Source organism: Zonotrichia leucophrys, chromosome Z (assembly GCF_028769735.1).
Source record: "Zonotrichia leucophrys gambelii isolate GWCS_2022_RI chromosome Z, RI_Zleu_2.0, whole genome shotgun sequence".
NCBI classification, from domain to species: Eukaryota; Metazoa; Chordata; class Aves; order Passeriformes; family Passerellidae; genus Zonotrichia; species Zonotrichia leucophrys.
The window spans coordinates 73,312,461-73,336,497 of NC_088200.1; the positions used below are offsets into that span (position 1 = coordinate 73,312,461).

Below are 24,037 nucleotides of genomic sequence, written 5' to 3' on the forward strand. Positions count from 1 at the left end.
ACTTTTCTGTTCTTTAGGTGACTTGGTTGATTACTGGTCACATTTAGGCTGCACACAACCCTTTCACTGTCAACAGAATTAAATTCCATTGCCTCAATACAGGATTGCACTTAAAACCAGGATTTCTGCTACATATCAAACACTGGGACCTTTTTTCATAAAACACATAAAATAAAAAGTTTTTCCTTATTCCTTATTCTGTTGAACCAAACTCAAACTTCATAAATGGAAGTGCATTTGCAGAAGAGGGGGACACAAACAGAACTGGAAGTAGCTTTAGCAAGACACTGATTTAATCAATCTGCTAAAAGGACTTACTGGTCACAGGCTCTTTTTGGAATTTACAAAGTTCTACTTCAACTGATTCTTCACTCCATACAATAATCTACCAATCAACTTTTTGCTTTTTCATCAGTAGCCATTTGATCCTCATGCTGTTGTGTTCCACGATTTCCTTCTCATTTTTAAGGACAATTCATCAGGTAATTTTCACATTTCCTTCCCTATGTGATGCTCTACATATTTATATTAATACAAACACAGTGCCACAAACACTGATGTTTCTGTCACCTAAATGCTCACTCTCCTCTAAGGCTTGAAATGAAGAGGGGGAGAAAAAAAATCAATTTATCAAGCAATTCTTATCGGCATTCTGCTTTAAAACTGGCCCTAGAATTAAAGTGGCAGTATGTGGGCACCAAGGATTCATTCCAACCACAGAGCTCAGGAACCTGAACTTGTATAATTTGTTCTGGAGACCTCCAGCACACACCTTGACATTATTTTTATTGCCAACAGAAAGTCCTCATCTCTATCACCAGCTCCGAGCCCAGAACACTCCGGGCAGTGTTTCCAAGCACTTGTAGTAACAATGTTCCTTAAAGAAGAAATAAAACCAGCTACTTAAATGTCAGATCTCGGGCTGTCAACTGTGATGATAACACACATCCATTTCAACAGAGCCAAAATGAGCAAAGAAGTTTTTACCTCTCTGCCAAGCACCAGACCCCTCCAGCATGTTTTAAATCAACGGGATGAACTGGAGTCCCAGGTGACAGGAGGATACCAGTGAGGCTGACAGAGAAGGCTGTGATGTGTGGGCAGGATGCTCTGCAGAAATGCCCTCTCGCACACCCTGCACCCCTTCCTCGCCTTTTCACTCGGTGTTGAGTGATCACAAACTCCCCAGGCACACAAGAGATCAGCATCTACCACTCTGCCCTTTATCCTGAACACGAAAACCAGAGCCAAAAGAAACCAAAAACCTCAGGAAATAAAGAAACCAACAACAAAATCCCAGCCCACAACAGGAGTCAGGATATGCTTCCTTCTTTCTCTGTGGGTGCTATCAGGTAACTTCTTTCTGCATCAGATGTTTCTTCTTTCATTAATTTCTTGACCTGCCCATTTTGTCTTCTCCCAAGCCCAGGCAAGCCTTCCAGGGCCACAGCAATTCCACAACAGCAGGATGGCCAGCTCCACACAAGGCTGACACCAACCTTCTCCAGCCTCAGCTTTGCCTTTGCCCATTCAGCTCAAGCACAAAACACAGCACCAGGAAAAAAAAATTTAAAAAAAAAAAAAATAAAAAGCACAATGAGCAGCAATCTGACACTCCCCTCAGCACAGCCAATGACATCTCCCTCTGTTCCACCAGCCACAAAACAGCTCTCAACATGCTGCAGGAAAAGGCCAGAAGCCAAACAACTATACCCCAGTGGAAGAGAGCTTCAGAGAACAAGGTCATCCCCCCAGCGCCTCAGGACCTTGGAACAGTGAGGAGTTTGTTCAGTAAAAGTGGAGGTGAACAAGCCCTGTGCTTGTTCCACCAGTCCCTGCCAATCTGATGGAGGAGGAAAGTCCTATCTGATCCAGCATCTGATGTTTGGCTTAACGCTGACCACAAGGAGTGAGACAAACCAACAATTACCACAGAGCTTTAAAAGCACTGTCAGGCAGCGTGGCCAATGTGGGAAGAAGAGCAAGGGCTGAGGGGAAAAGCAGGAACTTGCTCTAGGTTAGAAAAAGAAGGAGCACAGCTGGGGAAAACAAAACAAAAGCAGCCTGCAGGTAATAACACAGGTTAATCTGATAGCTGGGAGTGAGCGTGAGGCATCACTCCTGTGGGGCACAAAAGCAGGGAAACAAGCAGAGCAAGCAGACAGCTCCTTGAAGCCCAAGTGTAACTACAAAAGCAAAAACATCTTCTGCTCTGCAGTATGCAGATCACCACCTTGCATCCTTAACGTGGATGCAATCCTTCCATCTCACCTGGCAATTAAAGCAATTAGCTGTGGAAGCTCTGCCTGGATTTGCCCTGCAGTCACTACTGGCTCTCTGCCCTTCCAGCCAAACTGCAGTGAAACAAAAAGGGCCTGAAACTTCAAAAGAGACTTTGCCCAAGCCCTCTTCCCCAAAAAAAAAACCCCAAACCCAGAACTAAACCACATTGGGCTCTAACACCAAGTTCTCTGGCTGTGAGAAATGACCACTGTGATTTTCCCCAGACAGCAGCAGCCATAAAAGACAAAGTCACACAAGCAACAATAACAGAGAAACAGCACCAAAGGAGAAGGGACCATCTTAGGAACTTTCTGCCCTGATTGCAAGGTTAGAGAAATATCCCTTATCAAGAGTAACAGTGCACGTGAATAAAAATAAGCGAGTCAGCCACAATCCATTTTATGGATTTAAAAGACACAACAACAACAAAAAACAGGAGAACCCAAAAATCAGGGCAGTATGTCTGGCCACATGGGAAGCCTGACACTCGAATCTGAAAGGTGGAAGGCAGAATCATGACTCACTGGCGCCAGATTTGTGGATTTTTCTTGAAATGGTGCCTTGCTGCCCATAGTTCTCCCCTCGTTCTGGTATTACATGAAATTGCTTTAACAAAACCTGCCAAAGGCCCTCTGCACCCTTCAGGAGCCCATCTGTGAGGCAGCACAGAAGAAGACATCCAGTCTGATTATGCACTATCTGCTTTGGAAAAGTGTGCAGAAATGGGAAGGGATTTACAGCTCTGGAACACCAGTCCAAGAAACAAGACTTAGTCAAGCAGTTCTGTGCCCAGCCTAGCCCTGGCAAAGCAAGCAGATGTATTTATATTTCAGCCTCTAGATGAGGCAAAGTTATTTTCCACTGGCAAAGGCTAAAGTTCAGAGAAAAAAACCTGGAACAGGGCACTGGATGTTTCACTTAGCAGTTTTCAATGCATTTGCTGCTGCAATTAATTAAATTTAATTAAGATGTTGACATACCATGTACTGGGAGACTCAAGAAATCTTCTAGTCCTGACCTTACTTACATGTGTTTTGTGATGTGTGCTGGTATTAATGATAAATCCTGTTTGGTTTGCACAGCAGTGAAAAGCACAATTATTGAACTTCATCTGCACACAAATAGTGTGCTACTTTCTACAGAACAAGAACTGGTGGCCAGTAAAAAGAAATGGTCTTGTACCACAGCAGCATGACTGAGGAGACATCAGAAACCACATCCAGGTCTGTTTAGCCTGGCACTTTGCTGTTTTATTTTGACAACTCAATATTCTCAAACACTAAAATTTTAAAAAGCTGCAATTTTGAATTACTGCACGCAGGCATGGCACAAGGAAATTTATGAGGCTCCAAATCTGCCAGCCATATGAACAAAGAGCAGGGCTTTCCTCTCTACAACATGCCCAGGCCCAAGGGGTTATTTTCAAAAAAATAAAGGGCTACTCCAAAAATCCGCAATAGCAGCCAGGGCAATTTAGGACAGGTATTTCACATGCTCTCAAGAAGCCTCTGCTGTGTCTGAAGGCACAAGATGAAACTGTTCATCAGCCTGTTAAGTGACTCTGCTTTACTTTATGGCAAAGAGTTGAGCTCGTGTGTCTCTGCAGTTTGTGAGAGGAGGGCAGATCACCAGCCCCTGGCCACAAACACACTGATTTTAAATTCACAGCTCCACCCACACAGGCAGTGTCTGTGGCCACGTGCTCTGCCCTCAGCTGAAGATCCCTCTGCACACAGCTCCTGCTGCTGTGCCGTGTTTTCTCACGCTCAGACACACAATTTCTGTGTGTCTGCTCTGTGTCTCTGCAGCTCTTTCATATGGAAAGAGATGGGAGCATTCCAGCGTGGTGCCTTGGAAATGCAGGGGTTTTTTTTTTTGGTTTTTTTTTGTTTTTTTTTTTTTTTTTTAATTTAATTTAATTTTTTTTGGATTCCATTGCCTTGCCCTCAACAGGAGCAGAGCTGGGAACACTTACCTGTGACTTACAGAGCCCCACAGGATGACACCACCATCAAAAAAAAACCCCAAAAACCCTTTCTGGGCAGAGATTAACATAAATGCAAGCTCTTGTTCTCACAAAGGATGAAAGAACATGGAAGCAGATCCTGTCAGGAGATCCATCCAGTCCTCCTAGCAGTTTGCAGTATTTCCATTTACAACTAACTTTTGCTGCTCATGCTCTCAGAACTATTAATGAACATTTTAGTGTAAATTGAAAATAAGTACATTCAAACAAACAAGCCAAACACTCATGCAAATATATGGCAAACACCCACCTTCTTGCAAGACAAAAAATACCTGTGAACTATCAGGAGAGCCAAAGAACATTTTACCACAATGGCAAGTTCATTGTGTCAACAAGAGCTGGGCACTACAAACCACTGAGTGCCCCTATACCATGAAAACCAGAAAAATAGCACTCATGACCAGTATCTTCTGGGAATTTTTTGTGTCTGTCTGTAAGAAGAACACCCACAAACCAAAATATCATCACTCCACATGTCCCCCAGAAAACCCACAGAGTGCTTTACTTTTGGTTAGAAAAAGATACAGTGAAAACAGGTTTTTTATGTATTAAAATATCGCCCAGCAGCAAAGAGGGGTAGGATAAAAAAGGCAGGATCTTTGAATGATGCATGTGTAAAAAAGCCTTCTCTGCTGACCCACCAAGAGTGACACCAGCACCTTCTTACACTACTGCCCTGAGAGGACCATGCATGCTCTTAATGATTGTTATTAACTGGACTGAAGATGTTGTTTCGCTTTCTGATGACACCAGAATTACAGCTGGCAAGGATGTGTCTACGCAAAACCTTAAGCACCTACTCCACTTTAGCTTCAGTTCCATGAAAAGCCTACCAGGCACCCCAAGAACACCTCTGGGATGTGCAGCTGAGTACTCCAGACTAGGTCTGGATGAGCCAGAGAAATCTGAACACATTCACCTCTTTCAATGGGTGGATGGATCCAAAAGAACAAAGGGAATGTTCTGAGGAAGGCCCGTCAGGGAACAATTTTTGCAGGGAAAAGAAGCATCACAGAGGTTCCTCTGGGTTGCTGTTGCAGAGCAGCTCTCTTCATGCACTTTGCTGTTACAATCCAGCACCCTTCTCCCTCTTCCACATTTTTACAGAGCTCAACAATCCACAGGACGAGTCCTGCCAGCTCCCCAAACCACCCTGTTGTATTTCCTACTCCAACCACAGCATCCATTCACGGGCAGGAGCAGCTCCTTTCTGCAACCACTTCAATCACAAAGCCTGCTGCACACCCACCAGCCTACAAAACAAGCTCCCTAACAATGGGATGCAGCTTTTTGTCTGCCTCTCACCCCAGCCCAGGTTCAGTGCTGCTCCCTGGAGAACTGGCTTTGATCATGGCTTGCACTGCAGGTTATTCACACACACCAAAAGACAAAATCCAGCTACTCCACACCATGTGAGCCCTTCCTAATACTCCAGTGCCTGCATTTCCTATTATTTCCTATTATTACTATTATCTCCTATTATTCCTATTATCATTGACCAGTTATTTCATCTGGTCTTGCACACCACCTGTGACTCACAGGCCTGGGCCACGGAGGCAATGATTTATTGCCTTCTAAAAACCCAAAAATACATGTGATGCCACAAGGGCAGCCACCATTAACCTGATCTGCAGCCAACTGTAGAATGTGAAAAAACTACTCAAAGCAGGTTATTCCTTCCTCAAGCAATGCTGAAAATGCTAACACTATTATTGTAACACCTGTACTTGTCTGATGAGCTCCCCAGTGGGTGGCTTCTATTATTGTCAAAGTGACTTAACCATTAACCCCATTTAAAGATGATCTAGCTAATTGGGACAAATTTGGCCTTGGTCTCAGGCTGTAATACAGGTCTAGGTAACAAAGTCAACCCAGCGAAATGCTGTTGTTAACAGAGACATCGTTTTAACTATTTCTAGGAAGAGTTCTTAAGGCTGCAAAATTATCCTCTACAGGATGCAGCAGGTATCCTGAATTTTAACTCCAGTAATCAAGAGTTTGAGCTCCTGGGATAAGGAAAATATATTAAAAAAAAAGTAACTGAACCATCCTTCCCAAAACTGAGTATTGTTCACACACCACCAACAAAAGACTGCTAGCACACAGGAAAGGCTTGGAGAGCCACTGAAAATTATTATCCACTTTTTAAGTCAGCAGTGGAACATTTTATTTTAAAATCAGAAAAAAAATAAAGCAGTAGAACACATTTCAAGATGTACTCAGCTTGCTGGATTAGCTTAAGTTAGCATTAGCAAAAAAACTCAGTAGTTGCACTGTTCCAGACAGCCCACTGACAAATAGGTTGTCTGGGAGCAGCTGGTCAAAATCTCTTGTTAAGATTCTGATTCTGACCCAAAACCACAAAAATATTTTGCTTTTTTTTTTCCACTTCACTAAGGTATTTTTATGCTGATTTACTTATTTCAATTATTTTTAGCCATTTTCTGAACTTCTTTTCTTCCACTCTTTCTGATTTCACTTTCGGTTTTTTTGTTGGGTTTTTTTTGGTGAGAAAGAAAGGAAAATAGGAGACCAAAAATGCTACAAAACGATTACAGATAACATCTACCTCCCATCCTGAGTTCACCAGTTTCCCAAGAAAAACAGCAAACAACAAAATTCCTGCTGTTTAGCAGCTAGAACCACTCAAGCTTCTGGAAAATAAGAAAGTATTTTCCCCTCTTCTAACACACCTTCCATACATTCCAGCTCTTTGAACATCTGCAAACATTCTCCTTCCATGTTAATGGACCTCATCCAGGAATTACGGTTTGTTTTTTCCAAAGAGCTCTCCTCTTAACTGGTAGGAAGTGACACCAGAAGATGCCTCATAGGTTGCTACTCAAAAAGCCTTAAAACTTGCTGTGATACCACACACCACCTCTTCTATTTTCTCTGTTTAAACATTGTCCCTTCCTCTGCTGCTTTCCAGGCATCTTCTACACACCCCCAGCACAAGGGGATCAACAGCTTTCAAAAGGAAGAGGAAACAGTTCTCCTTCCTGCAGCTGAATATCCGAAGGCACTTTTGGTATCCTCTGTACAACAGACAGCAACAGTAATTACTCCTCCTACTATTACTGGTTCACATTTTAAGCTTGATCATGTGGTTTCATCAAAGTGCTCTCCTCATGAAATTAGGAATAAATTGTTCCCTGTGAGGATGGTGAGGCCCTGGCAGAGGTTTCCCAGAGAAGCTCAGGCTGCCCCATCCCTGAAAGACTCCAAGGTGAGGTTGGATGGGGCTTGGAGCAACCTGGGATAATGGAAAGTGCGCCTGGCCATGGCAGAGGAGTGAAAGGAGATGATCATCAAGGTGCGCCTTCCAACCCAAACCACTCTGTGATTCTATGAATATAAAAGAAAATCAGGAGAATGGATGGGATTTGAACACCCCTTTCCTATGGCTACAAATGGAAATTATGAGTCTGAAATATTTTCTACAATGTAAATCTCTGCTAGCAAAGCCAGCAGTGACATGTTCCAAAGTCATCTGGTACAGTGAGGGGACAAATAACTGTAGTATGAACTGGTGAGGACCTAAAGCAGATCACCTCCTACAACACCACGTTTAACTCTTGCGTTCTGATGCAACTTCTGGTTTCCTCTTAATGACCAAAGGAAGATGCTTTCGGTGCAAAGCTGCCTGCTGCCATTTGGTTTGCAATAAAAATATTAAGCGGCACCTTAGACAATTAAATTCTCGCTCTGAGGCACCTCTTACCATTAGAGTCCTCCACTTCTTCAGCAGGAGTGTGGTTCTTGGAGGTGTGGTGGGCGTGTGAGGCTGCAAGGTTGACAATGCGGGGTCTTGGTAGTGTCAGTGCTTTCCCATGCACTTTCAAGGAGTGCTCTTTCAGCTGGCTGATTGTCATGGTGGAAAATGAGCAGGAGGAACATTTGTAGGCATGTTCACCTGGGTGAGCGAAATACAGGCAAGTCATCAGCTCACAAAAGAAACAAAATGGGGCCCTCACACTTCTCTTACTGAACTTGGCAGTAAAATTCCCATGGACTCTTCAGAGAAAAGACTGATCCCAAAGGAAACAAGCTGTGCATGTCTCCTTGTTGGAGCAGTCTGGAGTCTGTGGGTGTAGACACCTGCTTTGGACCAAAGTATCACTTTCTGGCAACTGCAGATCCTTGCACAGCGGCTGATGTCAAGAAAAACAGAGACCAGACTTTCAGCATGCCTGTGTTGCATGGTATGGGAAGAAAACAGACTCTGGGATGAAAATGGAGCAACTTAACCACAGCACTTCCAAAGTTGTTTGGGAGCACAGCAACTAGAGATGGCGAGGTCGTTTGTTTCTGCATGCAGCACATCCAGCGTCATTATTAATGAAGCAAGAGGGACACTACAAAACTCTTAACAAAGGGCCCTCCACAAACAAAAAAGAAAGAAAGGGGAAAAAAATTTTAAAAATAAAAGCATGTGGTGTAATTGCATTTGGGAAAGGTTACAGTTTTCCTTAAGAAAAACCTGCCATAAGGCAGCATCAGTCTTCAAAGAAGTGGCAACCAAGTCAAGGCTGGTGAACACGGCAATGCCAAGTACAAAAGGGTGCATCTACCAGGCTGTGTGGAAGTGTGTTATGAGGAACCACTAAAAGAAGTGAAAGAACAGAAGTAATGCGCAGGAGTGGATTTAATTGTGAATACATTCCAAGCCACAGAGACAGCAAACAAGGGGAAACAAATCCTGATACAAGATTTGTTTTGCACGGAGGCATGGAGGCAACTGGAACACAAAGTGAAACTGTCCCAACACAAACAATGTGATATTATATACAGGTGCCAAGTTATTGTTTTGGAAGTGCCACTTCCAGATACAAGATTAACACGGGCCACATATGAGTTGTACAAAAGGTGCCAAAACTAATACAGAAGCAAAATATTCATGAACAGCAACAGAAGAACGAGAATTTTGGTAATGGATGAAGCAGAAAATGTTTTCCACCTCTTGACAAATCCAGCAAAGAAGGCTCTCAAGCAGCACTTTTTCCCACACCAGAAATAAGTGAACCAAAAGAGAATATAAAAACACAGCAGCCATTCAGAGTAAGCACACCTGAAATGATTAGCAACCATCCTCCACAAAACTCCCACCCCTGTCCTCCAGAAAAACCATGCTAACCATCAGGACAAAATACAAACTCTTAGAACGCCCTTTTTTGGTGCATCTGAAAAAGAACAGATCACTCAGAGAGTCTGAAGCAGTGAAACAAAAAACCCCCCTTTGTGTTTTTTCAAGTGACATTCCTCACCTGTGCATTGTACAAGTTACACATTTCCTTTTTGCAAACAGAAATACAGCATTTCTTGAGTGGCACACACAACGAGTTGCTCAGTGGAACACAATAATTTAGGGACAAAAGATATTCCAAGGTGACAGGATACCAGTGGGATACAGATTTAGACCTCCATGGCTTTGTCAGTGTAAAGAGATTCCTGGATGACAACGTGCACCAAGCATGAACTCAACAGCACCACAAGACATTAAAACAAATAAAAGATGATTACATACCAAGCAGCCTGGACACACTAATAAATATGCCCACTATTCATTTCCAATGGACATCAAAGCATGAAAGGATGTGCCTGATTGCAGAGGAAAAGCTACAGTTTGGCCCAACAGAAGTCTTCTGCACTTTTTTTGACTGCTAGTTTTGCATCTCACCAAATGATCATATTAATACACATGCAAATAAATAAATGCAAGCATTTATGTAGTGGGTCTCAACACTTGATATGTACTCAAAGCACTGTGTTCCAGAATATACAGAAACTGAACAGGACCAATTCTCTCATCTTCCAATCACCCATTTCTGCATTTCCAGAGTAATTGCTGATTAAGAAATTGGCAACAAGGATTCCTCAAAAACACAAGCAAAAACAAAAAAAAGGAAAAAAAAGAGATAAAGAACAGGTGAAAAAGTTCAGATGAAAACAACAGAGAGCCCGTTTAGAGTAACTGTAAACTGTTTTGCTCCATGCCAAAGGAGATGGCACACACACTGGATGAAAAACAAATGCCAGAAACACTGGTACCAGCTGTCACACAAGAACGGATTTTGTAGTTCACTGAATTTTGATCCACACCCAGAAAATGAGGCAGAGAGGCAGACTGAGTAAAACACTTCAGGATTCCAGATTTTACGGACTTTTAAAGATCTCCAGGAGAGTTCAGGGAAAATTCAGGAGGACTGAAGTTTTAAATTCTGAATAAGTGCATAATGAGACAATTGACAATTGAAAAAAAAAAAAGGTAACATAAGAGAGGTTCAGAGAACCACAGTGCCTTTGAAAAACTGGGGAGTCTGAGGAAGCCAGACATGCTTGTTCAGTAAAATATATTTCTGAATGACTGAGTCAAAACACACCAAAGTTCTGACTGAAAAACATGCAAGCAACTTTTCTGTGACGTGACCATCCACTTGGTAGAAATGGGACTGAGGCAGAAACATCCATAAGCCTTTGGAAACCCTATTACCCAAGTCACTGTGCAAGCACTATCTAGGCAACCATGAAATTGTGTTCTTGTAGAATGCAAAACATGGCCCTTCAAGGGGTGTCTGTCCACTAAACAAAGCTCAGAAGCATGAATTCCTAATAAATAAATCAATGAATTACACGAAGAGAAGTGTGAAGAAAATATTAGCTGCATGGTAACTTTGGGTCTAAAAATCTGGCAGGTTCAAGCAAGGAGCCCAGCTGTGCAATAGCATAAAGAAAATATTACTTAATGGTTGGTGAAAATAAAGAACCATGGCTCCTCCACACAGGACGTGGGATTCTGTGAGCTGGAACTGCTGCGTACAGTTGGATTTCCTAGAAGGAACAGAATGCCATGGTCCTCCCATACAAAAGGAAGGTGGCAAAAGTTAAGCTAATCTGTTTTATCCATCCAAGTACAGAGACTGGCACAAGCTCTCTGAAATCCAAAACAATATACAGGAAACAAAGTACAAGACCATCAATCCCTCCTGTATTTCTGCAGATGAAAAATGCCTTTGGATCAATGGCAACAATACAAATTTCTTATGCCTTTTCTCCCCATTTGTCCACCTTCCTCCTCCATCCCAGAGTAAGCAAATAATAAAAGTAGCATATTTGTGGGTCCTTTTTATCAGAAACTCCTATTCAAGGAGTTTCTACTCATAACTTTTAAAACAGCTGGGCTAGTCTCAGGTTTTCAGAGTGGTTTTCACTGTCCTATTATTTGCACCACAGTTCATGTTAGGACTGCAAACCAAAAGATAACCCTTCAATGCAGGATGTGACGGTGCCAAGAGTCTACGGCCAAGGAATAAAGATGAGGAAATCCTGAGTCTCACTTTTTAATAATCAAAGGTGCAACAATTTCAGGTGACCTACTCTGGGTGACACATCACCTTCCCAATTCCCTGTTCCTCAGAAGCATGTCTTGCTTGCTTGCTAGTATGGATTCCATACTGAAATACAGAGATTTGCAAGACAAATTTCCACGTTTTGTAACGCAATTTTGACATTCTCAGTCTGTTGCACGCAGGCTTGACTCCCAGGGTTTGCAGGGTTTGGTTTTAACAGGAAAGTCAACATTAGACTCTACCAAAAACCAAGATGCTGTTCATAGTCTTTTTCCCAGAGTCACCTAAAGCACAAACAAAAATGCAAGAGCAGAGCAATGCTCACTGCCAGTTTCGTTAATGGCATCTATGGTATAAGCAATGAAATCCACTTGCAGAAAAGCAGAAATAAGGAAAAAAATATCATTCATGTAAGAGAAAAGAGAAGAAAAAACTTCTTGAAGTACCCATCAACTTAAATCCTTGCCCTTCCCACTACCCAAACTCCCACTTAGCCCCACAGATTCCGTCGGCTGCCCAGCCACACATGCGGCCCTCGGAAAAAGCCTTACCCAGCTCTGGTGACAAAACACGTGGTTCAACCCAGCATCTGTGACCAGCCACAAGAGCACAGTGGGCCATTTCAGCTGCAGGACTGAGAGGGCAGGACTTACCAGCGTGAGCCTTGAGGATATGGGTTTTCAGGCGGCTGTTGTAGGAGGACTTGAAGGGGCAGAGCTTGCAGCGGAACGGCTTGTGGTGCCCGTGGTGGGTCTGCATGTGGCGGTCCAGGCTTGAGGGGAGACAGAAGAAGGGAGACAGAAAAGGGTCAATTTTGTTTTCAGCTGTGCCTTCAGAGGCAGAGCAAAGCACTTTACAGCAACAGCAGAGCAAGTAGAGGTCATTTCTCACACTCTCTCTTCAACAAATTCAACAGGTCTGCTCGCACAATGAAGTCAAATCGAGTGTCAAGGAAAGGAGCAGAGCTCACACCAATTCTGTGCATGCAGAGAGCAAGCCACCTAAATAAACTTATAGGGCAAGATTAGTATAAATTAAGTTATGCATGATCCAGACTGAGAGGACCAGCTGAAGAAACACGAAACAGGCAAGAAATTATTTTCTTATTAAATTGTCATTACACAATTTTTCTCCTGCCAAACATTTTTTTTGTGAAAATATGTATGTCCCCTTTTGTCCTGGTGATCAAGAATAAAAAAAAAAAAAAAATTTTTTTTGTTGACCAGCTTTACAGAGGAAGCCTTCTTTTGGTTAGAGCAGCAAAAGCAGATTAGAGATCCTGCTCTGGGGAGGGTGCCAGCAGGCTACAGTTGATGAGTTCCAGGATTAAAAGGCAGCAGAGTTTCAGAAGCAGCAGTGTGGGAGATTCTACATGAAGCTCAGCAGGAGAAGAAGGGGTGGCAAAGACCAGCCTCTACTTTCTTCAGGGAAAATGGAACTACCAACAGCCTGAATACTGTGAAGTGATCAAAAACTGCTCTCGACACAATTTGTCCTAGCAGCTCAGTGAAGTTTGGAGGAGAAAAAAGGATGCTTCCCACATTTTCTAACAGAAGATCAAATTCATTCTAACTGAGTGAATCCTGCAGAGCTCTGCAGTTCCTATGCTGTGGCTGACAGACATGAATTCACTGTCTCTGGGTGGCAGGCAGGTAGTCTGAGCCCAAGCTGTAAATATTTCCAGTACAGCCCTCTACTTTGGACACATTTATGCTTTGTGATCTGGTCTTAGCTTGAGTCATCTCATGCACAGTGATGGAACAACAACGGGGCAGAGACACTGCAGGAGCTGCAATTTGCCAAAACTGCCCTCCACCCCCACCTCAGTCCTACATGTATTTCAGGCGTAGCTCTTTTCATTTGTCCCAAATTGTCCTGCTCTTTCACAGAGTATCAACATGTAGCTCAAATAGCAGTTGTTCCTGCCCTGTCACACTACACAAGATTTCACGTGATCTTCAGTCCCACACTGACAAGAGCCCGAGCCAGAAAATCCCTGTTTACCAGAGCTAACACTGAAGCCTGTGTATCCAAACATCTGATAACAGCAAAAAAATAGAAAATGAACTTGTATCTCCTCTCAGGGTCACTTCATACAAATGCAACCTTAGCAGAAATCCAGGATGGAGTTTGGGACAAGACAACATGCACAGCTTTTCCAGAGAAATGGGGGAAAACGTCTCCTAAATGAGTAAGGCTTTGAAGACTCGCCGTGAATACTTCATAAAACAAAACTTGTTTTAAACAGCCTCCAGGGCATGAGATTACTTAACAATTAAAGCAGACTGCCAAAGAGGTATGTAATACATATTAAGCTATTATAAATATACATACCTTAAGGTATTCAACATGGCAGTAATTAAAACTGTATTCACAACCACACAGTTTGCCAGCTGCACTCTTGCAGGAGGAGGTTTTATAGTTTTGGTCAGATTTGGGAGAATTGTGGGCTGTTTTAACATTTGGCTTGGGTTCCTTCACCGACCTAATCTCCCAGGGGAATAATTGCATCAGAAACAAAAACAAAAAGAAGCAAACAACTTCAACAACAGAGACCACACCTATCATCACGTTAGGTGGTGAGTTCTTCCCAGCCATCCACCACTTTTTGATTCAACCATCCTGCAGCTTCTGCGACGTGACTTATCCTCAGTGGGAAACAGAGTGACCAGGCACCAAACTCAACAAGAGTTTGATTGTTGAAGCAAGTTTACCAGGCAAACAGCAAGCCCTGCAGGGGCTCCCCTCACTTGCCAGCCTGGCCAAAGCAGGGTGGGATACACCCAGCAGGCACATCCTTCCCTCAGGTCCCTCTCCTAGCCTTGGCTGCTCAATCCCATGGACCTTCCCAACTGTGGCATCGATTTGCAATGCTGTGACACCAGCAGAAACTTTGCTTTTTAACACAAGGAACTAAAAAATGTCTTCTCTTCCACCTGCATTTGATTGCAAAACGGTGACATCATCACCAAATTTAAGACTGCTGCATCAAATGAGCACCTGGATCTGCCTCCTTTTGTCAAAACAGTGAACAAGCAGCTCTCTCCCCAGAAATTAAGAGGAAACACAGACCTGTGAATCAGGTCCAGGGTGCCACTGGAAAATATATCACAAACCCCATTTTTTGAGGGGGACATAGACATTTTATTAAAATAATTTTTAAAACTAACAAACTTTAAGCTAAGTCAAATCTCAGGGAAACAAATTATAAGCAATGTGACCATTAATGATGACCATATATCAGACAAGGAAGCAGGATGAGGAAGTCACTCATTCAACACACTGTTATGAATTTGAAATATTTGACTGAAATTGCATGCCATAATTAAAAAAAAAAAAAAGCCTGATTTAAGGTAAATTTATGACGCTGTTTAAACATTAGAAAATGAAAACTCAGCCCACAAAAAAAGGAGCAATTACAAACAAGATAGCAGAAGTTTCTTAAATATTCAAGATTAACTTTTCTCTTTTTGGCTTGTTGATTCTCATGCATTTGACAAAGATTGCATAAGTGGTGGGGCTGCACTGCTTGCATACTGAAATAATCCTCATTCTTTGGCTTGCATGCAAAAAGAAGGCTGACACGAATTCAGGAACACATAAAGGTGCAATCTTTTACAAACAGCCAATCATAATAGCCAAAGACTTCGCAGTGTGGAAAATAATGTAATCACCACGAGAAAAGTGTGGCTCAACATCAATTCAGGTGAGTTCTCCTTCAGTGTCAGCCCACAAACCAGCACCGCTAACTGGCGATTCTTTAGGAAACCAAAAATAATTTAAAAATTTAAAAAAAGAAAAAAAAAAGAAAAAAAAGAAAAAAAAAGCAAAAGCCACAACTTACTTGTGCCTGAAAGCAGAGACAAAGGAGCAATACTGGCAGCTGTACTTGTCTTCCCGGGCAAACATGGCCAGAGCCAAGTGACTCCTCTCGTGGGACCGCAGACCCTGCATAGACATCAAAACCCGGTCACACTGGCTGCAGTGGTAGCCCCCAGGCCTGGCTTCATCTTCCAGGGATGCTCCATATTCAGCTTCTGTAAATTCCACCATGCCAGGGTCTTTGGCTCCCTCAAAACCCTCCATCAAAGTTGTGTTTGAAGGATCTTCAGCTTCCTGCTAAAAAAGACATATCCCCCCAGAGCCATCAATTCTCTCTCTCCCTTCTGCCCCTCAGTCTCTCCCCTGTGTTCACCAGAACGTCCAGGCTTCCCACTGCTTTATTTCTCTAAACATATCCCTGCACAAGCTCCACATCAATGGCTTTCTGGAAAAAAAACAATGACCTATTCTTGAGAGAGAAAAACATAATTACATCTATTATGTACATGCATGCATATGTTAAAAAAAAGTCTCACTCCTTGAGCAAGTTTGTGTGAGATCATGCAAAAAGCCAGGAAATCTATGTTTCCATGGTCTTGGTGTGAATCTTCTAAACTTGATCAGATAATAATTAGTAAGCTACAGAGAAGTCAATTTTAGTTTATTTTGCTCTAGCTGACTGCAGCTACCCTGCAGACTAACACAGCTGTCTACTCTTCAGCAGATTCTGTTCATCAGCATCAAACTCTCAAGAAACAAGCTGGTAGACTAAGACCCTAGAACCCTCTAAAAATATAGAGCAAACAGAAAGAGTCCTTTTTTTAACTCTCTTTCATAACCTTCCTTTCCCATTTCTAACCAGAGCATGCATTTGTGCAGCTACTTAACTACCCTCTAAGAGGCATTTCCAGCACATTCTTTAGGCCATGGCTTTCAGCTTTTGTTCCCTGATGCAAGATTTTATTTACTCAAAAGAAAGCACTGACCCTACACAAGCATCACTTGAGAACTGAGAAGAGGGAAAGGACTCTTAGGAGAAAAGCATTTGAATCTGTCAGGAGCACCAGGTGAGAAGGCAAGGAAAGGTCAGTGGTAGGGCAATGAAAGCTCTCTTAGGTGGGGAGAGTTGGGCTGTGGAGGACAGGGCTTCATCACAAAAAGCAGATTATGTCACCAAAAAAAGGCCTGTCACTCAGCAAGAGCCTCTGACAAGCGCTAATTCCCACAGCCCTGCTTCACTTTCACTTCCTCAGCCAACAAACATCCTGGAAATCGGACTTTGGAACACCACCTGTCCTTGGAGATGTCATAGGAGGCACCACCTTTCCTCAGGGAGTAAGGAACAACATGTTTTCACCTAATCACCTGGAGGGGATCACTGGCTCAGCTGGCCACTGAATGCTTTGTCTGGAGCCAGCGTGCAAATTCCATGTGGAAAAGTGCACCACAAGCAGCTTCACACGTTTTTATGTGCACGCTTCCTCTTCCTAAAATAAAAATCATACACATACAGAAAAAAAAAAAAAAAAAGGAAACAAACTACTCTTTTTGAGCTTAACTAAGTAGAAATGTAGCCCATAAAGCAGCTGAGAGAAAGTTTCCCACTCATAAACCATCTTTAGGTCATCAAGGACACCAACTCCTTTGTGGCTGGGAAGAAATGAGAATTAAAGAGTCTTCGTGCCCCTGGATCGAGAGCGAAAAGAAGTTAAAAAACATCTTGAAACGAACCAAACGCACTTCAGAAACTCAGTGTTAGATTAAACCATCACGCTGAACTGGAATGCCCAGTTCAAAACCCATCCAGCTTCACGAGAGCCCTCCACAGGCTATCAAGGAGGCCTTTATTTTAAACAATACAAGTAGTTTCAGTGCCTTTCAGTCACCTTTCAGGAATTCTTACCTTTACAGTGGCCGACACAGAGGAGACATTCCCGTACTGGACGTGCTTGCGGAGGTGATTACAGATGGCTCTGAGTGTTGGATGGACTTCCACGCAAAACTTGCACTTGTAGCCAACCACCTTCCTCTCCTTGAGCTTTGAAACATCCTCCAAGTGTCCAAAAGCCTGTTTGAGCACACAAGCACAAGCCACTGAAGCAGGTTTTGCCACCTCATTTTTCAGGAGCACAGACCAGACTTTAGACCTGATGTTACACTTGATGTCCAGTCTTGCAGAACTGCAATGTTAATTTCTGCTGAGATCATTAATTCCTACAAAGTACGTGGACAAGACATCCGTGCAGAAGAAATATCCATTTTATGGGCTAACAGTGGTCCTCTAGAAGACCATTTTGGTTTGGCCTGAAACTGCACCTCCTCCTCCACGACCCCAGAACTTCCCCAACTTCTGTGCAAAGCTTTTCCTGCGCAAGTGCATTTTTTTTCAAACTGAAGCAGAAGGAAGGGGGTAAGTGGGCAAGAAATGGAGAAACAATTTGGTTCTCTCCTTATGAGGCACCTGCCCAAAGCTCCTGCCACCACACAGATCCGTGTCATGCTAACCTCGAGTGCTCAATGAGACAAAGGACTGAGAGAGAGAAGGCTGAGAAGAAAACTGATGTGTTGTTATTCCGAGGGACATGGAAGAAGGGGATGGGACATTTTGTAGAGAATCTGAAAGTACATGGCAGCCTTGCCACAAAAGAACAAGCGAGTGTCAGACACAGATGGCCCTCCAGAAGCGTGGGAGGGAGGAAAGAAGATAAAGAAAATACTGAAGGAAGCGGTAGGAAGGAACAAGGTTTCCTACAGAACCTAGGGAGGATGGATGAGGAAATTAAAGCAGGGTGTGTAATTGACTTATGGAGCTCACTGGCACTCTGAGTCATTCATTAGCCTGTGGTCATTTGGCTGTCAAAGAGAACATGCAAGTGGGCATTGGTGGGCTCCCTGGTGGGGAGCAGGGGGCAGAGAAAGAGACCAGACACACAAATCCTTACCCTCTCTTGTTTGAAATCTGCAAAAGCACCATCTGCATATTTCTGCTTGCTCAAAAGCTGCTTCCTCCTCTCCTGACGTTTGGCACGCTTCTGGAATTCCTCATTGTGACCATTCAAGTGTGCAGTCAGCTCTGCCGTGCTATGCAATTTTGTATCACAGTGCTTGCACTGGTAGACAGGGCTCTGAGAGCGGGTGCCGCTTCCAAGTATGGAAAAGTCCCTCTTCAAATCCTTGCTGTGGTGGTCAGTGTAATGCATGCACAGCAGCTCTGCCGTGCTGAAGGACAGCTTGAAACATTTAATGCACCTGAAGGGAAGCCACTCGATCTCCTGAGCCTCAGCCTCCACCTCAGGCTTTTCAAAGTCGTTCCTCTCCTCGGCTGGGGCCGGCTTTTCGTGCTCATCAGCGTACACGGCAGTGAAATATCCCCCCAGCTTGCTGGCGTGCTGCTTCTTGGGGAAAACACCGGGGTGACGCTTCATGTAGTGGGACACGATGCCCTTCTTGCTGAAGGACTGGAAGGAACAGAGCGAGCACTTCTTCTTCTCCACAGCCCTCCTCAGCTCCTCGCTGAGCTGAGGAGTGTCGTCCTTGGGAGGAGATGGAATGATCACTTTATTGGGTTTGTCGCTTACTGTCCTGGAGGCTGCCAGGCAGTGGGTGTAGTAAGCATCAATGTCATGTCTTTTCTGGTAGTGTGCCGCGAGCCCTTTGCGGATGGGGTTGGTGTAGGAGCACAGAGCGCACTTGAAGAGGTTGTTCTTGCCCTCCGGCTGCGCCCGGACGTTGTTGTGTTTGATGCGGTAGTGTCTTGCTATCCCCTTCCGGGTGGAGCAGAAATATTTACAGAGCTGACACCGGAAAACTGTGTGAGACACTAGGTGAGAACTGGAGAAATGAGGCGCCGGCATGGAGACCTCCCCAACGTCCTCAGGAGCAATTTCTGGGGAGGCCTTGATTTCGGTCACCATGTCTGGCTCCACTGAGGCAGACACCTTTGGCGGTGACTGGGCAAAAACGTCGAACTCGGGCTGGTTGTGGTACTTCTCATAGTGGATTTTCAGCTTCTCGAGGGTTCCGTGCGTGTAGGGGCAGAGTTTGCAGCGGTAAGCACCATAGCCCTGCTTGAAAATCCTGCTCGTCTCTTCCACGTCGTTCTGAGCTATGTCAGTCGACTGCTCCACGTCGTGCACAAAGTCCTCAGCAGTGACTTTCACTGACGGGTGACGCTTCTGGTAGTGTGTGAGGACACCGTGAATGCGTGTGTTAATGTAGGGGCAGTGCCTGCACTTGTACACAGCCCCTGGGTTAATGTCTATATCCTGAGCAAAGTCTGCTGCCTTCACTTTCATGCCAGGATGCTTTTTGCCATAATGTGTCAGGAGGCCGTGCAGGTTGTTGTACTCGGACTGGCACACTGTACACTGGTATGGAGTGGAGGAGATGGCAGGATTTGCAGAAGCCAGCTGGACAGTTTTCTCATGGGAAAGGCTGGGATCCTCTGCACACTCTGCATCCTGATCCATCTGTGGTGTTGCTAGCTGGTCTTCAGATTCCATCCTGACCCCACCTTCATCAGGCTGTGGCATGGTTTTCTCAACAGTATCCTTCTCCTTGATGATATCCAACAACACAGATTCATCTCCATTCATGGCCCAAGGGTGAAATGCTTGGTAGTGATTGGTAATATCCCAAATAGAAGATGCTTCAAAAATGCAGTCTCTGCATTTGTAGGTCTTCATTTCTGTTGGCATCACTAGGGCAGGAGGGGAAGGATCGGGACCCGCCCAGAGCTTGGTGGCCATGTAGGTATAATCAACATAATGCTCAGGATGCCTCCTTTGGTAATGCACAAGCAAGCCACTCGGCTCTGTGTGTGAATAAATGCACCATTCACAGTGATAACCAGCTTCTATCAAGCCATCCAGAAACGCCCACCTCAGGATGGATGTCACCGTGGCCTTCAGATTCGGGTGGTCCTTCTTGATATGCTTCCTCAATGCATAGAAGTAAGGGGAGGTGTAGCTGCACTGCCTGCACTTGAGGGCTCTCAGCTTGGACTTGTCCCGCTCGGCACCAGCAGTGTGGGTGGGCAGGCTGCCAGCCGATTTCTTCTGGCCGCGGTCACAGAGGCTCCTGATGGTGGCCGTGTGCTGCCTGATCACATCGGCGTTGGCCTTGAAGTCGCGGTGCTTCTTCTGGTAGTGGATGAGCACGCCCTTCACCGTCCTGTTCCCGTAGTCACAGTGCTGGCAGAAGAACATCTCGTTCTCCGGAGGGTTCACGGAGCCCTCGCGGCCTAGCTGCTGCATGGACACCGGCGGCCTCTGCATGCCCGGGGGCAGCTCCCCTGCCCTCATCATGGCTGCGGTCGGCGGGGCCTGCCTGATGTACTTGGCCGTGACCTTGATCTCGGGGTGCCTCTTCTGGTAGTGGACGAGCACCCCCACGACGGAACGGTTGCTGTAGGAGCAGTGCTTGCAGTAGTAGAGCTCCGTAGAGAGGTCCGGCGGTGGTGGAGGGGGTGGTGGAGGCTGAGAGCCCAAGCTGGAGAGTTTCGGGGAGATGGGAGCCCCCAGCTCAAAGGACATTTGGGCCAGGGCAGAGCCCCTGTCAACAGAGACTACGCGCATGGTCTTCTGGATCCTGAAATACGAGGCCTTTTCTTCGGGGTGCTTCTTCTGGTAGTGCACCAGAACTGAATGCATGTTAGGGCTTGCAAATGAGCACACGTCACAGTCATAAACAACCACAGTGTTGACTGAAGGTTCCTTCTGATTTTCACATTCAGGACTGAAACTCTTGGTGGCACTTTTGTTAAAACCAGCTGGCACACCAGTCCCGCGAGCCACGGGGGTGGAGGTTGCCATAGTTTTTGGAGCAGAATTCAAGATCTCTCTCAGTGTCTGAGACTCTGTGTTCAGCCCTTCTTGCTGCTCGACAACATAGCTCGAAAATATCATTGCATTGTTAATTTTCACTGTGGGATGCATTCTTTGGTAATGTGGCATCAGGCTTCTAACATTTGGGCTTGTGTAAGAGCAGAAGCGGCAGCGGTAAATCAGATCAGAATGATCAAAGTTCAGTACATTCATAGCTTCAGGATGATGCTCCCCATAATGCTGCTGCAGGTCTTCAAAATTTGTGTAGTCGATGTAGCACTCGAGACAGCGGTACACTGCGCTGTGATCATTGGGATCCAGGATGTACCTAAAGCTGAATTTGATGTAGGGATGCATGCGCTGGTAGTGGGTGCTAACACTCCTGGCAGATTTGTTGCTGAAATCACAGTGTTTGCAATAGTAAAGCCTGCCAGAGTCGCTGAACTCCGAGTTCTCGTTGTTCTGGTCGGTACCGTACATGTTGGACTGGCTGCCCAGAACAGAGGCATTAGGGCTCTGATGGTCCTTCATGCTGACAGCAGAGTAGTAGTCCTCCTCATCCTCAGACAAAGTGAGCTCGATCTCCGCCCCGTTGGTGGAATTGTAGTCGTGCTGCATGCTCCTGAAGCTCGCCTCCTTCTGGGAATCATTAGCCTCCCTGCCCCACATTTGCTGGGGTGCGTAAGAACTGGAAACCTCCATCATTGGTTCTGTTTGCTCTTCCTCTCTGTCCAACTCCACCTCTATCTCCACCTCATTGTCCTCCTCCTCCTCCTCATCATCCTCCACGTTAATCACAGCATCCTCCTGCTGTTTGTTTTGGCTGATCTTGCTCTGCAGGTTGCTCGCTATTTCATCAATCCTAGTTCTCTTTTTCACGGGAGAGAGATCCAAAGGGAAGTCATTTGAGACCTTCCTGGGGGCTTTTGCAACAAAGTTATTTTTAGATGAGAGCCCAAGGATGGAGGTCTGGCTCTTCTTCACCGTGCTGGCAGAGGGGTGAGCATCTGCCTCGCTCTCCTGTGGTGCGTTTGACGGCGGCCCATCGTATTTTGGCAAGTTGTCACAGAAGGAATGCTTGTGCTGCTGATGAACTCGGAGGCCCTTCAAAGTGGTGGTGGAATAGTTGCACAACGTGCACTTGTATGGATGCTGCGAATGGGGCTGGGGCGACTGCTGCTGCTGCTGCTGTTGCTGCTGCTGCTGCGGTTGCGGCTGCGGCGGCTGCGGCTGCACGGGTTCCATCATCCCGGCCGACTTCCTGCCGTTGATATTCCCGCCCTCGTAGGACACCGTGCTGTCGTTCAGGGACGAGGCAATGCTCTCAGCCTGGGAGTTCATGGTGTCCCAGTCGGATGTTGCTCCCGTGTGGCACTGCTTGTGGGCACCGAGCTTCAGGGAGCTCTTGCAGGTGAAGGGGCACTCGTCACACTTGTAGACAGCCGTCTTCCCAGACAGGTGGATGTTCTCGATGTGACGGGAAATACTTCGGCGGTGCATCGTCAGGAAAGGGCAGAAAGGACACTGGAACCTGTTCATGTATCTCCTGAAAGGAATCCCCTTTGTTTCCAATAGTTTGTTGCCATCAGATCCCATCAGCTGCTCTGCAGACATTCCTGAGGTCTGGTGATCCATGGAGTTTAAGCCATTCTCGCTGTCCATTTCATTTAGCTCTTCATCTGAGCTGGAGTCATTTAGCATACTGCTTGTTTCCAGGTCAGCAGAAGAATTCGTCATATCAGCAATTCCATAGCGGGATCTGTCAGACAAATTAACCATGCCCGAGTTGTGAGGTGACTTAGGCTTCATTTGAGGGTAAGACACAGAAGAAAACTTCGAAGATGTAGAAGAGTTGGGCCTGATGAGTGAATTGCCCATAGATCCCCTGAAGTTTGAGACATTAGCACTCGACATCTCACGTCCTGTAGTGTTCATGGACATGTAATTCGAGTTTGGAGAGGCACTCTGGGCACTCTTACTCTGCACCTCGGGTGCGCTGGTTCCATCCTGCTGCTGCCTCAGGCTCGACAGGATTTTCACCATGCTGCGGTGCTTCTTCATCATGTGGTCACACCAGCGCTCCCTCCGAGGTGTCTGGTAGCTGCACCACTCACAGCAAAAGTTGCCCCTAGACTTGGTCAAGGGCTTGACCATCGACTCCAAAATGCTCCGCTCCACCACCTCTGCCGGCAGCTCCTTGCAAGGTTCCTGCACTGGCACAGAAGCAGACGTTGATTCAGACACAGCAGCAGCAGCAGCAGCAGCAGCAGCAGGAGCTGAACTCTCTTTCAGGTTGTTTTTGTGATACATTTTCTGGTGCTTAATAATCCTCGCACGCCTGGGTGACTTGTAGGTGCAGAACTGGCAACTGAAAACTTTACCAAACCCTTCATGCATCATGATGTTGTAATTTAGGGAACTAGAAGCTGGCGGCCCCACTGAGCTCCCCCCAGCCTGTGCTCCATGAACCTTCCGTGTGTGCTCTATGAGGAGGTTTTTGGAACGGAAGTAACGCACACAGAACTTGCACTGGAAAAACTTGCTGGTTGGTTTAGGGTTTGGAGCCATATGCTGGCCATAGAAAGTCTGGCTCTGGCTATAGTAACTTCCAGTCCCCATCTGACTTGTTGCATTTTGCCCTAAAATGAGAATTAAGGTGTATATGTAAATTTGTAAATGAAATAAAATTTAAAAAAGGCTTTTCCTTCACCCACCCTGTATGCTTAAGAATG

General features: G+C 45.2%; 1 protein-coding gene across 5 annotated transcripts in view; it reads right to left on the reverse strand.

Moving 5' to 3' along the window:
- The window catches only part of ZNF462 (zinc finger protein 462), an 89,107-nt gene that overhangs the window by 24,705 nt on the left and 40,365 nt on the right, over nucleotides 1-24,037 (reverse strand). For 3 of the 5 annotated variants that reach the window (XM_064735382.1, XM_064735381.1, XM_064735384.1), the window contains exons 3-7: nucleotides 18,423-23,944; nucleotides 17,384-17,548; nucleotides 15,503-15,777; nucleotides 12,312-12,430; nucleotides 8,034-8,225 (exon numbers count right to left, since the gene is read on the reverse strand). In XM_064735382.1, the coding sequence (XP_064591452.1) occupies nucleotides 8,034-8,225; nucleotides 12,312-12,430; nucleotides 15,503-15,777; nucleotides 17,384-17,548; nucleotides 18,423-23,944 (6,273 nt within the window). The remainder of the gene's footprint in view (nucleotides 1-8,033; nucleotides 8,226-12,311; nucleotides 12,431-15,502; nucleotides 15,778-17,383; nucleotides 17,549-18,422; nucleotides 23,945-24,037) is intronic. The other 2 variants (XM_064735385.1, XM_064735386.1) reach the window with 2 other exon arrangements.